Source organism: Alnus glutinosa, chromosome 10, assembly GCF_958979055.1.
Source record: "Alnus glutinosa chromosome 10, dhAlnGlut1.1, whole genome shotgun sequence".
Lineage (NCBI taxonomy): Eukaryota > Viridiplantae > Streptophyta > Magnoliopsida > Fagales > Betulaceae > Alnus > Alnus glutinosa.
Window position 1 is genome coordinate 20945109 of NC_084895.1, and position 17124 is coordinate 20962232.

Consider the following 17124-nt stretch of genomic DNA (forward strand, 5'->3'; position numbering starts at 1 on the left):
TGTACCCACCCCCATGGAAGAAGAATACAGAAGAATTGCAGGGGGTCCCTTCAACAGCCATTTACACCCTGGGTTTCATAGCATTTCATTGGCAAATTGAGCCTAGGAAAAGGGTTAGGAATAAACCCATGGTCATGGCATTAAATCACACTGCTTGATGGCACTTGAGTCACATCTTTGTTTACCAGTAATTGCCTACATTGCTAGCAAGCAAAATGTGCTTTTTTTTTTAATCCTTGATGTGAATTAAGAAGAGAGAACCATTCTAAAGAACATCGAACCCGACAAATATGCGAAGTAAAGCTTAATGCGTATCGACGTGGCACAGGTTATGGAAAGGGCATATTTTTCTCAAGATAAAAATCCATGAACACATTTTTGCTATGAATGATAACTGCTTGTATAGATGAATAATATTGGTTTCCAATATATTGGTCCAACAAATCATTCTGTTATGATACAATGGGCTGCAACCTACTCCAGCACAAGTAAATACAAGAAAACTAATGATACAAGGGGTAAAAACTGATATCAGAATGCATGTGACATTCCTAAAGAAATAACTATGAAGCCTCTTCTCTAGGTGCCCTATAATAGATAACAGTCTCTTCTGAACTCGGATCAGCATGATGCTGCCCGTAAAATGCATAAACACCAATAGTAATAATGCTGAGGATAATGAATCTCAGCCATGCTTCATAGTGTAGCTGCCAGGGAAAAAAAATTGGTTTATGTTATCGGCTTTGATATCAAAAGTCTTTGCTTTTCATTTACTTCATCAATATCTTCCTGAAAAGTAATCTGTCGGGGTAACTACGTTAAGTTAATTGCCTATTGAAAAAAGAGGTGCATTTATAAGCATACCTGAGCAAATAGGAACATGTTGAAGAAGATGCAAACAGCTGGCAGAGCAGGAACCCCAGGACAAGAAAACCCTGGTGGAACTGCATAAACCTGAGAAGAAGAATGAATAAAAGGGGATCAGACATAGAGCACTGTATTCAAAAGGCAATTAAGGGTGCCATGGATTTAAGCGAAGCTGAAAGATAAAGGCGGCCGTCCTATAAGTAATGGAGATATAATACGTTAAAAACTTTCATACAACTCTTATACAATTCTAGTAACTTTTTTTAAGATCAACCGTTGGATATTTAGAACTCACATGTAGGAAAACAGAGTCAATGGTTAGTTTGAAAAAAAGTTGAAATTGTACAAAAGTTGTGTTAAGAGTTGTACAACAATCATTTCTTTAAATAATGACAGCATCACCCACTGGAAAGCTATCCCCCCCCTTCTTGCTTCTAATAATGTAATTTTAACACAAAAAAGGTAATGATAATAAGAATAATACGACACGGACTGGATATGATATTAGAGATACACAATTGTAAATTATAGACTTCTCATGTTGTTACCACTTTCATTTTAACTATGTCACCTTTGTCATGCTTCTCAAATACCACGTGTCTTCAGGTAACAAAAACATAAATAATTTTAACGCGACAATGAACAATAATTTTAATTTTAATCCATCTTCTTCTTCTTCTTCTTCTTCTTCTTTTTTTTCCTGATTGTAAGAGAATATTTCCAATCCATCTTCAAAATGGCAAATCATTGATGTCCCTATGTTAGGTGAGATTGGTCAAACCTTTCTAGATATGTAAGTAAAAGGAGGGGAAAATATTGAAGCATTTTAATATCATACTGCAGGCAGCACGCAATTATTAGAGTGGAACATCCTTTTTAAAGTAGAGATTAGTACTCACTTGGCGGAAACAAAGAGCAAGAGAAGCGATACTTGCCACAACTACAGCAACAATCAGAAAGATAAATGAAGCATTGACACGGTAGAATAGTCCAGCACACAAACCACCACAAGCAACTGTAATGAGGCAGATGAGACCTTCCCGCCAGGATGAAGAAGACACTTGACTTGCTGTCTTATCCTTCCACCGAAGAGCTACAACACATGCTGAGACAACAGAATAGCCTGTCTGACACAAGCCAATGTATAATGTGAGCCGTGAGGTGCATTTAAAGTAATTTTTCTAATGACAAAAATGTGCAAGCACGGTAGTAATAATAACATCTAGTCATAGAAATATTACAATTGTTAGAATGCTTGATATATGTTGTACCCTTCTAGAAGGAATTCTCTCCCTACCAGCTGTCCCTACCAGCTGCCATTCTCAGAAAATTCCCCAATCATTGTAACTAATTATCCTATATATATGTGGAATAGATTGAGAGCTAGATGTCTCGGTTAGAGTCAATTTGTTCCAAGCTACGCTGATATAACATATATGCTCCAGCTTGAGGGGGAGTGTTAGAATGCTTGATATATGTTGTACCTCTCTAGAAGGAATTCTCTTCCTACCAGCTGTCATTCTCAGAATATTCCCTAATCATTTTAATTAATTCTCCTATAGTGTGGAATGGATTGAGGGCTGCATAGTAGGAAAATATACAGCCCTTCTTGATTCATGCTATCTTCCATTTTCTTTCCCCTTAACAACAATTACCCATCATAACATGTCGTTCATCATTCTTTGGACAGTTCCATCATATGCATGAACTGAGGATAATGTGATGATGTGATTGGTAATTGCATGACACGTTCACTTGGGCAGATAAAAAACAGCTTCAAATCAATATAGATAATAAATTGATAAAAGGAATCAACTCAACATGTTATAAACAAAAGTTCTAAACTGACTCACCAATGTGCCAACTGAAAGTATGTGTGAGAGCACATGCACATTAAATAATCCTGCCAAAACGCCAGCAACAATACCAACCCAGACCTGAGAGTGAATAGGAGTGTGGTACTTTGGATGTACTTTAGCAAATATTGATGGTAGTAACCCGTCCCTTCCAAGCCCAAGATATAACCGAGACTGCTCATGAGAAATATCCCATCATTTACAAAGGCACATGCTACATGATGAGGGCACATCAATTATGTCATAAGTCTGAAGTGATTCACCTGAACATAAAGACCAACTAGAAGGGTGGTTGTAAGTCCAGCGATGGCAGCTATGCTTATCAAAACAGAAACATATTTCAAGCCTTTGGATGTAAAGGCCTCTGCCAAAGGAGCATCTTCCCCAAGGAACTTGTAAGGTACCATTCCAGTGATCACTAAACAAACACCAATGTACAATGCAATACATATGAGAAGGCTTCCCATGATGCCTATAGGCAAATCCCGCTGATGGATCAAAGTTAAAGAGAAAAGAAGAAAAATGTTAGACAATAAGGTGGTCTATAAATATTGCAACTGATAACAAAAAATTCAAATCACTGCTGTACTACATTCTGGAAAGTATCAAATCAAAACCAATGTGATATACCTACCTGCGGTCTCTTTGATTCTTCAGCAGAATTCGCAACTGCGTCAAATCCAACATATGCAAAGAATACAACAGTAGCTCCGGTCAGTATAGCTTTAACACCATTTGGAGCAAAAGGAGACCAATTTGAAACGTCAATCTCAAAAGCACCGACAAAGATGACAATAATAACAATGATGACCTGCAGCAAGTTGGGGCATAGTAAGTATTCATGTTTTTTGACTACTGACATATGCTTGATTTTGGAGAACAGCAATATGGAAAGAGCACCTTTAGCACAGTCATGAATGAGTTCACAGCGGAGGATTCTCTGATGCCCCGGCAAAGAACTACAGTCAAAAGTGTTAGGAGAATTGGAGCTAATACGTTGATAGATAAAGCTCCTCCAAGAAACTCTTCACCATTGCCAATCCAGTTTGGAATGTCTTTGAAAAAGGGAAAGAGCTCTAGAGTCGTGACTACATAGCTTGCTAAGCTTCGTGCTATGCTAGCAGCCCCAATATGATAGTCAAGCATTAATTGGGCAAATACAAGGAAAGCAGTGAGTTCATTAAAGGTTGTGTACGTATACAAGTATGCTCCGCCAACAACAGCAGGAAAACGAGAAGCTAGCTCGGCATAACAGAGAGCATTTAATACACAGGATGCTCCAGCAAGGGCAAAACTAATCGTGACTCCTACATCACAATTACAAATAAAGGATAAGGTCACAAACAGGACCAGTAACACCAAACAGCATAAGTGCCAGCAAATTTTAAAACAAGTTTTTGAGGTTTTATAGCATGAAAATGATGTTCTAATGCATAATTGTTCGAGCTTCATGTATGATCAAATCCCCATCAAGTAATAACAACCAAAATAGGTGGTTTAAATAGCATTATGAGCCCAAACCTATACTTAAATTTTGGGGTTAAGATCATTCCTGACATGTTAAATCAAGGCCAGAAGACTCCCCAGATGATTATCTCTCAACACTAATAGGTAATTACAACACTCCAACTTTAGGTGTAGTGTTTCATGACTATCTATTTCACACATCTGTCAAGTCCCATGGTATAAAACAGTTAAGAAATCTAGCAAAGAAAATCGCGTTTTAAGTCGTACAATAGACACCTATTTTAAGTCTAAAGACTATAGTGTCAATTCCTAGCAAGCATGAATCAGTATCTCCCAATTACGCCGTCAACATTCTCACTAACATTGCAAACCTAGTCCATAGTATCAATTCCTAGAACATAATATCCAAATTACAGTGCCAAAACAAAACAAGCCAATTTTTCTTTTCCTTTTTTACAAAATTATTATTATTATTATTATTTTATAGGTAATCGAAACATCATTGAAAAGTGCAAAGGCGCAACCTAGGTACAAATGGAGCATACAAGAGAAACACCTAACTAGAAAGAGAAAACAATTCAAGAAAATCATGAAAACTTAGCAAATTAAGATCTAAGGCCGTTGGCCTGTGACAAAAAGTTTTGAAAAAGGACTTTTGTTCTACCACCATCCTCTCTTGGTCTTCAAAATTTCTATCATTTCTTTCCATTTAAAGACATCACAAAAAGCAAGACGGAACCGTTTTCCATACAACTGCACTTTGAGGACTACCTCCCAACCTTCTCCAACAAGCGAAAAGGTATACTACTCTTTCAAGCATAACTTGAGCTAATTCAAGACGACTAAAGATAGCACTCCACAAAGCAGTAGGGATCTCACAATGAAGAAGAAGAAGATCCACAGTCTCCCCAGTCTTCTTACAAATACAACACCAATAAACCACAATGACAAGCCGTTTCATTATATTATCCATGATGAGAATCTTCCCTACGGCGGCTGTCCAAACAAAAAATGCCACTCTCAAAGGGGCATTATGCCACCGCATACTCTTCCAAGGGAAATGAGTATTATCATAAAGTACAAGAACGTTATAGAAAGATCTAACATCAAACATCCCTCTCATGGAAGGGACCCAGCGTAGCTCGTCTTCACCTCCCTGTCTTAATCTATAACAATACAACAAATCAAAAAATGAAGTAAAGACTTCCACTTCCCAATCGTGAGCTGCTCTGATAAAGATTACATTCCATAGGTGTGAACTACTAGATAACTCCAAGTAATCTGTCATAGAAGCAACATTTACGCGAGCAATACTATACAAAACTGGAAAAGCTTCCTTAAAGGTCTGATCCCCACACAAGATATGTCAAAATATAATCTTGAATCCATCTCCCACCTCAAACTTGTATGAATCGAGAACTCCCCTTGGTCCCTTTTGATATTTTTCCATAACCCCACCCCATACAACCTATGAACCTCATTAGAAGACCACCCACCCCATAAGCTACCATATTTGGTGTCTACTACGACTCTCTATAAGGTTTCTCTCCGATGCAAATAACGCCAAAGCTAGTTCCCCAAAAGAGCACTGTTAAACAAAAGCCAGTTCCGGACCCTTAACCCTCCTTCAGAAATCGGGGAACAAACCTTGAACCAATTGACTAGGTAAAATTTGAACTCATCACCTACCCCACCCCCATAAGAAGTCTCGTTGTAACTTCTCTATGCGATTGGCAACACCAGCAGGAAAAGGAAAAAGAGAAAAAATATGTAGGCAAACTGGAATGGCTGCTCTTGATTAAGGTAATCCTTTCACCCTCAGACAAATACATCATTTTCCATCCCGCCAAGTAACGATTGATCTTTTCAATAACACCATCCCAAATCAATTTGGCCTTAAAATGAGCTCCTAACAGAAAGCCAAGATACTTCAAAGGCAAAGACAACACCCCACAACCTAGAATACTGGCCACCCATCAACATTATTGACATTACACACAAGAACCAATTATGACTTAGCTAGATTAATTTTCAAACCAGATACAACTTTAAAGCATAAGAAAAAGGCACGCAGATAACATATGTGTTTTGGGTTAGCCCCGCAAAATATCAAAGTGTAATCCGCAAACAGAAGATGGGAGAAGTGAAGCGCACCCGTGTTCCTAGACCCCACAAAAAAGAAAACCCCTATCTATAGTAGCAGTTATCATTTTACTAGGAGCCTCCATAGCAATAACAAAGAGCATAGGAGACGAAGGATCTCCCTGTCTCAGATCACAAGAGCTACTAAAAAACCCGAAAGGAGTAACATTCACCAAAACATAAAAGCTCACCAAAGAAATAGAATGCACAATCCAATTATGTTGTTTCTCCTCAAAACCACACATCCTCAGCAAGTACAATAAGACTCCCAATTGACATGATCACAGGCCGTCTTAATATCCAGTTTGCAAATCACACCTAGTTCACTAGATCTGATCATTCTATCTAAACATTCATTTTTAGCTATACGAACGGGAGTCTAGAATTTGCCTACTTTTGACAAACGTATTCCGGGGCTTTGAAATAATCTTCTCTACAACCTTTTTCAACCTATTGGCTAGGACTTTGGCAATAATCCTATAAACCCTACACACTAGACTGATAGGTCTAAAATCCTTAACATCAACAACCCTGAGTTTCCTCGGAATGAGAGCAATAAAAGTAGCATTAAGGCTTTTTTCAAACTTACTACTAGCATGAAAATCTTGGAACACCCTCATAACATCATTAATCACATCCCAACATGCTTGGAAGAAAGCAATAGTAAAACCATCAGAGCCTGACACCTTATTACTATTCATACCTTTCACCACCTTCAACATCTCACTCTCCTTTGCCAACTAAATTATTCGGTAAACAAGTCAATTCTTAGAATTAAAACCTTTTAGATTTCGTAATCTAATTACACAGTTGAGTTCTTAAAATCATAATCATTCTTTTTAACTAAAAATGGTTTAGATACCTATAAAAAAAAATGGTTTAGATTTTATCACCACTTTAGCCCACTCAGCGTTCATTTGGTTTAGCAGTTTCAAAACCTGCGATTTGAAAAAATAGTGATTTCAAAATGTAATTAATGAAAACATGATTGTTAAAAATGTAGTTAAGCATTTAGTAAAATTTGTAAAAGAGTGTTGTTTTTGTCAATTGAGTGTTTTGATGGGTATAAAAGTGCGGTTTCATGCAATAATTACCAAAAAAGACATAACAAATTAACAATACTATTACGAACAAAAGGGACAAACTTGTTTGAAAAACTTTGGCTTCATTTGTTAATGCTTTTTAGATTGTGATTTTTTATTTTTTATTTTTTATTTTTTATTTTGAAAAAGTGTTCTGAAGTGACATAAATATGAAAGTAGTTTGAGTGTTTGGGGTTTTGGGTTGTTTGTTAATGTTTTTATTTTGAAAACATGAAACAAAAAGGAGAATGAAAAAGTGTTAACAAACAAAGCCTTTATTTCCCATCTTCAATTCTGACACGCAAATGAAACCCAACTACTTGAACTTACTAGATAATAGATACACAATTCTGCTCATATATATTTATCACATACCAGACCTTTATTTATGCTACTAGGCATCCAACCCACTTCCAATTAATTTAGCATTTCGAATCCACAACCGGGGATCATTAAAACATTAATCAAGCACATAACCATGAAACATATAAAGTCACATTGCAACACAATGAGCTACAACAAACAATCCAATGACCAAATCCAAATGCATATAATAATTAAATAAACTATGTAACCAGTATACATTGTGTGCTAAAGTCCATATGTATGTTGTAGAACATATATGTAAAATGGTAAAATTGGTGTGAGGCCTCTCTACGACCATGTGTACCCTCTCTCTCGAAATCAATGTAAGCCTGTAAGGCCTCTCTAATATACTCTTCTTTTATCTCCTTGAGCTGCGTAACAAAGATCTACTCAATACTCAATACTCAATACATAGCCTTCTTCATGTGACTTCCTTCCTTTCTCAAGTCACATGACCTATTTTTTTCTAAGCTTGCAAGTCACATAACCTCCTTGGATGTGACCTCTCCCCTCCTCTTTATTAATTCTTTGCTTCTAAGCTTTTTTCCTAAGCTCGGTTAGAGCAAGCTTGAGGGAGGTTATATTTGCTCATGGTAATCCTGAATGTTTGAAAAAAGGAAAGGAGTGTCTTCGTGAGTATATCTCCATTAGTAAGGCTGAGGAAGCTTTTTTGAAGCAAAAGTCAAGAAACTAGTGGTTGAATCTAGGAGATCAAAATAACTCTTTCTTTCCCAGAATGGTCAAAGTGAGGAACTCAAAGAATTTTATTAAGCACCTATGGGATGAGAAGGAGAAAAGGTTGAAGAGGTGGATCAGATTAAGAGGGTTGCGGTGGATTTCTATAAAAACCTGCTTGGTACAAATAGCTTGCAATTTGATGATACTAAAGCTGGTAGAATATCCCAATTGCTTAAAAACAGAATTTTGGATTCTCAAATATAAGCCATGCAGAAGGAAGTTACAGCATAAGAAATGAAAGGCAGAATTTTTTCCATGAAAGGCAATAAAGCACCAGGGCCGAATGATTCTCAGCTGGGGTTTTTTTTTTTTTTTTTTTTTTTTTTTTCAGAAAGCTTGGCCACTTATTGTTAAGGATTTGATTGATCCAGTCCAACATTTCTTCAGATCGGGGAAGCTTATTAAGGAGGTAAATGCTACTATAATTACTCTTGTTCCCAAGAATTTAAACCCCTCTTTGATGGGTGACTTTAGATATATATCTTATTGCAATGTGGTGTACAAGTGCATTACTAAGATACTAGCAAACAGATTACTGCCTTGTTTTATTCCAAATAGAAGCATATCAGAGAATATTCTACTTGCTCAAGAGATACTAAAGGACTATCATAAGGATAAGGGTCAAGCTAGGTGTACTATCAAAGTAGACTTGATGAAAGCATATGACTCTTTGGGTTGGGATTTCATTCTTCTTTGCTTAACTTACTTGGGTGCACCTTCCAAGTATGTGAAGTGGGTGAGAGAATGCATTACTACTCCAAGATTTTCAGTTGCTGTAAACGGAACCCTTGTTGGTTATTTTGAAGGGAGAAGGGGTTTAAGACAAGGGGATCCATTATCCCCTTGCCTTTTTGTTTTTGCAATGGAAGAGTTGACGAGATTAATGGAAGAGGCTGCCATGGATGATAAATACTTCAACTTTCATCCCAGATGCTCAAAGCTCCATCTTACTCATTTATGTTGAGCCGATGATTTGCTCTTATTTTCAGCTGCAAATATAACTTCTGTTCAGACCATAAAAAAAGTACTTCAAGAATTTTCTAAGCTGTCGGGTTTGACTGCAAATCCAAATAAAAGTATTTATACTGCACAGGGGTTTCTCAATTAATCAAAAAGCAGCTGACTGGTTGTACAAGTCAAAGAAGGTAACCTATCAATTCGATACTTGGAAGTACCTTTGATTTCGAGGAAGCAGCTAATGATCTTACTTTGTTACTAGAAAAAATCACAGCTAGAATTAATTCTTGGCTCTTCAAAAAGTTGTCATTTTCAGGAAGACTGCAACTTCTATCTTCTGTGCTATATAGCATACAAGTTTATTGGTCTAGTATCTTGATTCTTCCTAAAAAGATCATTAGATCAATAGAACAGAGATTTAATAGATGTTTGTGGTCTGGAAGTGATTCTCTATTGCTAGAGCAAAAGTGACTTGGGATATGATTTGTACTCCTAAAACGGAAGGAGGGCTAGGACTGAAAAGGGTTGAGGAATGGAACAAGGCAGCTATTATGAGACACATATGGAATCTCTTCGCCAAAACTGGTTCATTTTGGGTGGCTTGGGTATAGGAGAACTTATTAAAGGGAAGAAGATTTTGGCATGTTAAAATTCCACAAAATTGTTCTTGTGGATGGAGGAAAATATTATAACTTCGCGAGAATGTCAGGAATTTTGTCAAATTTGTAGTGGGAAATGGGGAGAACGTGGTTAGATTGGTGGCACCCTGATGAAATTCTTTATACAAAATATGGTTATAGGGTTGTTTATGATGCTGGAAGTAAGGTTGAAGCTAAACTTGCGAGTGTTTTGAAAGAAAAATAATGGAAATGGCAGCCTGCAAGATCAGATAATCTAGTTAGCATTCAAAGGAAATTGCCACTAGTAGAAATAGAAACTGAAGATAAACCAATTTGGCTCATTTCTAAAAGCGGAACTTACTCAAGCTCAAAAACTTGGAATGCCATTCGAACTAAATTGCCGGAAGTTAACTGGTGGAGGCTAATCTGATTTCCTCTAGCAATTCCTAGACATGCATTTATCTTATGGTTAGCAGTAAGGAATAGTTTTACAACAGGAGATAGGTTATTGCAATGGGGCTTCAAGGAAGATGTAATGTGTGTTTTTTCTAGCAGTGTTGAGGGAAGAGATCACCTGTTTTTTCACTGTGGATTCAGTAGAAAAATATGGAGAGATGCCTTAAAGAGGTGCATAGTCAATGAGCCAATTACAGCTTGGGATGAAGTCACGTCACGTTGTGGGGTTTAAAAGCTTTGAAAAGTAAGAGCATGAGGGCAACGATATGCAAATTGGTTTCGGGTGCAACAGTTTAACCATATTTGGAGGTAGAGGAACGATATTAAATATGGGAATCAGCTGAAAACAGAGGAGAAGGTGTTGTGGTTTAGCATCTATGATGCAGCTGGTAAGCTGAGTGTTTGTACTTTTTTTTCTTATTGGTAAAATTTATATGCGTATGTTCTTTGCTTCCCTTATTCACGTATCTTCCTCCCTTCAAAAGTTACATGACTTGCCCTTGGACCTCTCAATTAACTGTTCTCTTCCCAGCCATTACCCCTTCTACTTTTTACTCTCTCTCTCTCTCTCTCTCTCTACCCCCGCTACACTCTACCAGTAGTACTCCACCTAACATCCTAGTCACAAACCGGTTTGAGAACGCTTTAGTCCATGCATGCCATCCAGTTCTACAAGTACTGCTATGAAGCCTCTTTTAAGAGATCAGATGATGGACCAGCAAAGAGCACAATCAGAGTCTCCATTCTCCACCAATCCTTAGACCCCATTGCACTCAAGGTACACCAACTAATTGCACAAACAAGGCTTAATGCTCCTTCTCAATAAGGGTTCGGTCGTGTTTTGAGTGGGTATTCTTGAAATTTCATTATTTAATGAAGGCGATCTTAGTAAGTGACACCTGATGCCCAAAATCTCGATTCGACTTAAAAACGCGCCTCCTTGCCGCCTACACCACAAAAACATAGATTTTTTTTTTTACCTTTTCAAATGGACTCCCAAACTCTTTCCATGATTTTGTTTAAGAATGGGCGTTTGGATTGCAAAATTGCGAGGCAAAACGCTCATTGAGTTAACTTGTATCTTGACATGACAAACTTTGAAAAAGCTGCTAGCACGTATGATGATGATGTTATAAAATCTGAACCATTGAATTTTAAAAAAAACGATTAACATGTTAAGAACTCGACCTAAGTATTTATGTCAATTCTTACTGTTAGTACACAAATGCATTATGTATATTGCGTTTTGCTAAAAGCAATGGATTGAGCAAAATTAGAAGCATTTGAAGTGAAAATTAGACAGACCAGGGCCGGTGTCGCGAGCGACGGTGCCGGTGACTACAAAGATGCCGGCCCCGATAGACGCGCCGACGCCGATGAGAATCAGGTCCAACAAGCCGAGCCGCCGGACGAGTTCGTCGCCGGAGCTTCTACGGACTCCGGTTTCCGATGGAGAAAGCAAGGGCTTGGTCCTGCTCGCCGACGACCAGAAATTAGATGACCAAGACGACATTTCAGTAGTAGAAGAAGAAGAATTTCTGCTATTCTCCTTTCCTCTCATGGCCTCATGGCTATGCCGGGAGACTTTTCTTTCTTTTTTTCGTTTTTTTTTTTAATTTCTTTTTTTTTTTTTTTAAGAAACGGTATTTAACTATTTAATATTTATAGTGGCCGAAATGAGTGGGCGTTAAATTTGTTTAAGAGGCAGGCCCACCAACTGATTATTGGAGGGACCGTACGAATTGGAACAGTACGAATTGGGACTGCTTCTTGGATTAAATTCAAACCTTATAGTGCTGTCTAATATATTATAATGACTTCTTTTTTTTAATCTTTTCTTTTTCTTTTTCTGTCGGCAAGACAATAGATCGAGGTCCTGTAATTACATCTCTCCTTTTTCTTTGGAGAGGAGATATGCAGTAAAAAGGAGTTTTATACGCAACAATTAGCTATTTTAAATATTAATAATTTTGGATAATTATTGGAGGGATTTCATATGAACTCTTTAATAATAATTGTTTAAATTGTTAATAATTTGTTTGGGTGTTGAATTTTTTTGAATTATAATATTATTATGGTTCACAGTATAAATTAAGAAGTTTGATTTTGTGAGATAAAATTTAAAAAAAATTAAAAAAAATTGAATAAAATATAATTTATTTTTTAAAAAGTATAATATTATTCTAAATTTATTCGAACCAAACACATCATAATTGTTGTGGATCTTTGCCTCCCGAGCAAGAGCTCACTTAGACAAAGAAACTATGCTCGGGCATGGGCTTCTTTTGACCCACTAGAATTTTCTCTGTTGTTTTTATTTAAGGATTGTAAAGGATAATACTCCAAGAGAATAAATATATACACGCGCAAATATATAATACAGAATATGTGAGATTTTTTTTTGTACATATGAGCATTTCTAGTAGATTCATTAGATTTTACTAGTCAAAATAGTTAAAAATTGATTTTTTTTAAGCACTCCCAACAGTCTCATTGTTTTAGCTATCTAATTTCATTATTCTATTTAAATATTTTTTTACAAAGATTCTTTATTCTTTCTATAACATTTTATATTTTTTTAATGTTTGTCTTTTCCTAATAGTCATATTTTTAAATATTTGTCTTGTTCTAACGATCTTATTTTTAAAAATTTGTCTTTTCCTAATGATCATATTTTTTAATATTTATCTTATCCTAACGGTCATATTTTTGAAACATTTGTCTTACTATAACGGTCATATTTTTGAAATATGTTTTTATCCTAAGAGTCATTTTTTTCAAAATAGGTCATATGCTTTCAATATGAATAAACGTCGGGATAAAAATTAAAAAATGGAGAGAGAAATGAACATTTGTTTTGAGTGTGGAAAATAAATTAAAAAAAAAAAAAGAGAGATAATTTTTATTTCTTATCATTTTCGTGAGAATTCTCAAGAGTTTTTTAACCTGAACAATCTTGTCTTTTGGTTCGAATTTTTAACACTAATAATTGTTATTTTGAAAGTCATTTTTTTGTAAGCATAATATATAAAATAAAATGCTATAAAATAAATAAGCAGCGGAATTATAAATACCTCCAGCCATATTTGTTCAAGCTTGATGAAGAACGAAGAACGAAGAAGTTTTCTACAACACCAAAAATCTGTAAAAAACAAAATTCAGAGAGTTCTTCTGGCCTATGCCTATGAGTGTGCCAATAGATGGATACACAGGGCTCTATATATAGGTAGGCTAGGGACCCTCATCATCAATAGATAGCTGATTATTCTCCTCCCATCAAGGAGAATAAATCAGAAAATTTAATATAAAAACCGTTATTTTCATGAACCATAATGTGGAATATAAAAACCGTTTAAATTATATTGAATACATTTATTATAATTACCGTTACAGTAATTAAAAGCCGTAACCGTTACATCAAATTAAATATGACATAAGGGACATTTATGTAATTTCTTACATTCTCCCACTTGGCCCTTATGACACATATAATTCCTTATGATGTTCGGTTCTTCAATATGACAATTACTTTATTTATTCCAATAATTCATGAAATCCTCCCACTCACATAAGGTATACTACACATGAATCATGGCGGTAAAACTTTATATAATAAGTCGTCCCTTCCATGTATTACATATAAAATATTCCTTAAATGAGTACTATATGGGCAATCAAACTTTATGAACAAACTTCCTATAAGTTATTCGGGTCCAACTTTAATTTTATCCCCATGGATAATGTAACAAATGCGCACAAACTTTATTAATAATAACTTGATGTCTATAGACAAATTAGAAAGAACTAAGTACAAAATGAATCAATGAGTCCCATATGCTCCACATGACTTTTAAACAGCTTTACCGGTAAACCTTTAGTCATAGGATCCGCAATCATCAATTCAGTACTAATATGCTCAATGAGCACTTCATTTCTTTTGATGTTCTCTCTCACACGAAGATACTTGATGTCGATATGCTTACTTCTGCTTCCACTTTTATTATTCTTAGAAAAGAATATGGCAGCACGATTATCGCAGAAGATCTTGATTGGTCTTGCTATAGAATCGACAATTTTGAGACCACCAACAAAATTTCTTAACCATAGCGCCTGTGTAGTGGCTTCATAGCACGCAATAAATTCTGCTTCCATTGTAGATGTAGCAACTATAGTTTGCTTGTTACTTCTCCAGGATATAGCCCCTCCAGCCAAGAGAAAGATATACCCTGAAGTAGATTTTCTACTATCTACACATCCAGCAAAATCTGAATCTGAATACCCAACCACCTCCAAATGGTCAGTGTGTCTGAATGTTAAACCGTAGTCCTTTGTTCCTTGCAAATACCGCATGACTTTCTTTGCAGCTTTCCAATGTTCCATCCCTGGGTTGCTTTGATATCGACCCAACATTCCAACTGCCATCGCAATGTCAGGTCTAGTGCAAACTTGTGCATACAATAGACTGCCAATTGCAGATGCATATGGAATGTTCTTCATCTGCTCCTGTTCCAATGCATTTCGGGGACACTGATCATTACTGAATTTGTCTCCTTTAATGATAGGTGCTACAGAAGCCGAACAGTTCTTCATTCTGAATCTTTCCAAAACTTTTTCAATGTAGGCCTTTTGAGACAGTTTTAATATTTTATGTTTTCTGTCTCTGTGAATCTCTATGCCAATGACATAAGAGGCTTCACCCAAATCCTTCATTTCAAAATTTTGAGAAAGAAACTGTTTGGTTTCATGTAGCAAACCTAAATCATTACTTGCAAGTAAAATATCATCTACATATAGGACTAAAAATATGACTTTACTCCCACTGACCTTAAGGTATATACATTGATCAACAAAGTTCTCAATAAAACCAAATGAGGTAATAACTTTGTGAAATTTAATATACCATTGACGGGAGGCTTGTTTTAGTCCATAAATAGATTTATTTAGTTTGCAAGCTTTCTGAGTGTTATCATCAAAACCTTCAGGTTGTTTCATGTAAACCTCTTCTTCAAGATCCCCATTCAAAAAGGCTGTTTTCACATCCATTTGATGTAGCTCTAGATCAAAATGAGCTACTAATGCCATGATTATCCTAAATGAATCCTTCTTGGATACTGGAGAGAAGGTTTCATGATAATCAATACCTTCCTTTTGTGTGAAACCCTTGGCCACAAGTCTAGCTTTATATCGTTCAACATTACCAGAAGCATCCCTTTTGGTTTTGTAAACCCATTTGCAGCCTATGGCTACAGCTTTCTCTGGTAAGTCAACAAGATCCCAGACTTGATTTTTAGCCATGGATTCCATTTCTTCCTTCATGGCATTTAACCATAATGTGGAGTGTTCCCCACTCATGGCTTGTGAAAATGAATTTGGATCATCTTTAGGCCCAACATCAAAATCGGACTCTTGGAGGTATACAATATAATCACTAGAGATTGCTGGTCTAATTATTCTAGAAGATCTTCTTAATCCTACCTCCTCCTCATTTTGAGGGGTTTGAGTAGGTTCAATATGAACTTGTTCCTCATGAGTTGACTGTTCTGAAATTGATTGTGGTTCAAGGCAATCTGTTTGGATTTCCTTAAACATAATCAAACGTCCTTTAGATAAGGGAGCATCAGTCAACTCTTGTGCTTCCTCTAATTCAATCCTTTGAGGATAAGCACTCCCACTATGTTCAAGATCTTCTAAGAATTTTGCATTCATAGACTCAACAATTCTAGTATTATTAGAAGGACAATAGAACCTAAATCCTTTGGAGTTGACTGCATAGCCGATAAAATGACCGCTGGTTGTCCTTGGGTCTAATTTCTTTATATTTGGATTATAAATCCTCACTTCAGCAGGACAACCCCATATGTGTAAGTGATTTAAACTTGGTTTCCATCCATTCCATAATTCAAAAGGTGTCTTAGGGACAGCCTTGGATGGTACCCGGTTTAATACATACACAGCAGTTTTTAAGGCTTCACTCCATAGAAATAAAGGTAACTCAGAATTACTGAGCATGCTCCTTACCATGTCCATAAGTGTGCGATTTCTTCTTTCTGCAACACCATTTTGTTGTGGTGTGCCAGGCATTGTGTATTGAGCAACAATGCCTTCTTCTTCAAGAAATTGCGCAAATGGACCTATCATTTGTCCCTTTTCTGTGTACCTTCCATAGTACTCTCCGCCTCTATCAGATCTCACGATCTTGATTTTCTTGTCCTTTTGTTTCTCTACTTCTACCTTATAGGTCTTGAAAGCATTGAGTGCTTCAGCCTTATCATTTAGAAAGTAGAGATACATGTACCGTGTATGGTCATCAATAAAAGATATAAAATATCTTTGACCATTTAGGCAGGGAGTAGGAAAAGGTCCACAGATATCTGTATGTATGATTTCAAGAATCTCAGAACTCCTTCTGGCACCTTTAGTGGTCTTGTTGGTTTGCTTTCCCTTTATGCAATCCACACAAGTACCAAAATCAGTAAAATCAAGAGTTTTTAAGACTCCATCATTTACTAATCTTTTGATTCTCTCTATGGAGATATGTCCCAATCTCCTGTGCCATAACAAAGCGGAGTTTTC

At 36.3% G+C, this 17124-nt stretch overlaps 1 protein-coding gene across 1 annotated transcript; it reads right to left on the bottom strand.

Moving 5' to 3' along the window:
• Positions 1–375: 375 nt before the first annotated feature.
• LOC133879830 (cationic amino acid transporter 9, chloroplastic) lies at positions 376–12162 on the bottom strand. Its single transcript, XM_062318602.1, has 8 exons — positions 11857–12162; positions 3624–4030; positions 3358–3534; positions 2987–3211; positions 2721–2897; positions 1767–1994; positions 865–954; positions 376–707 (listed from the first exon to the last, which is right to left on the bottom strand). Exons 1-8 carry the CDS (start codon positions 12110–12112, stop codon positions 564–566), a joined length of 1704 nt encoding a protein of 567 aa, XP_062174586.1. The 5' UTR covers positions 12113–12162; the 3' UTR covers positions 376–563.
• Between the last annotated feature and the right edge of the window lie 4962 nt (positions 12163–17124).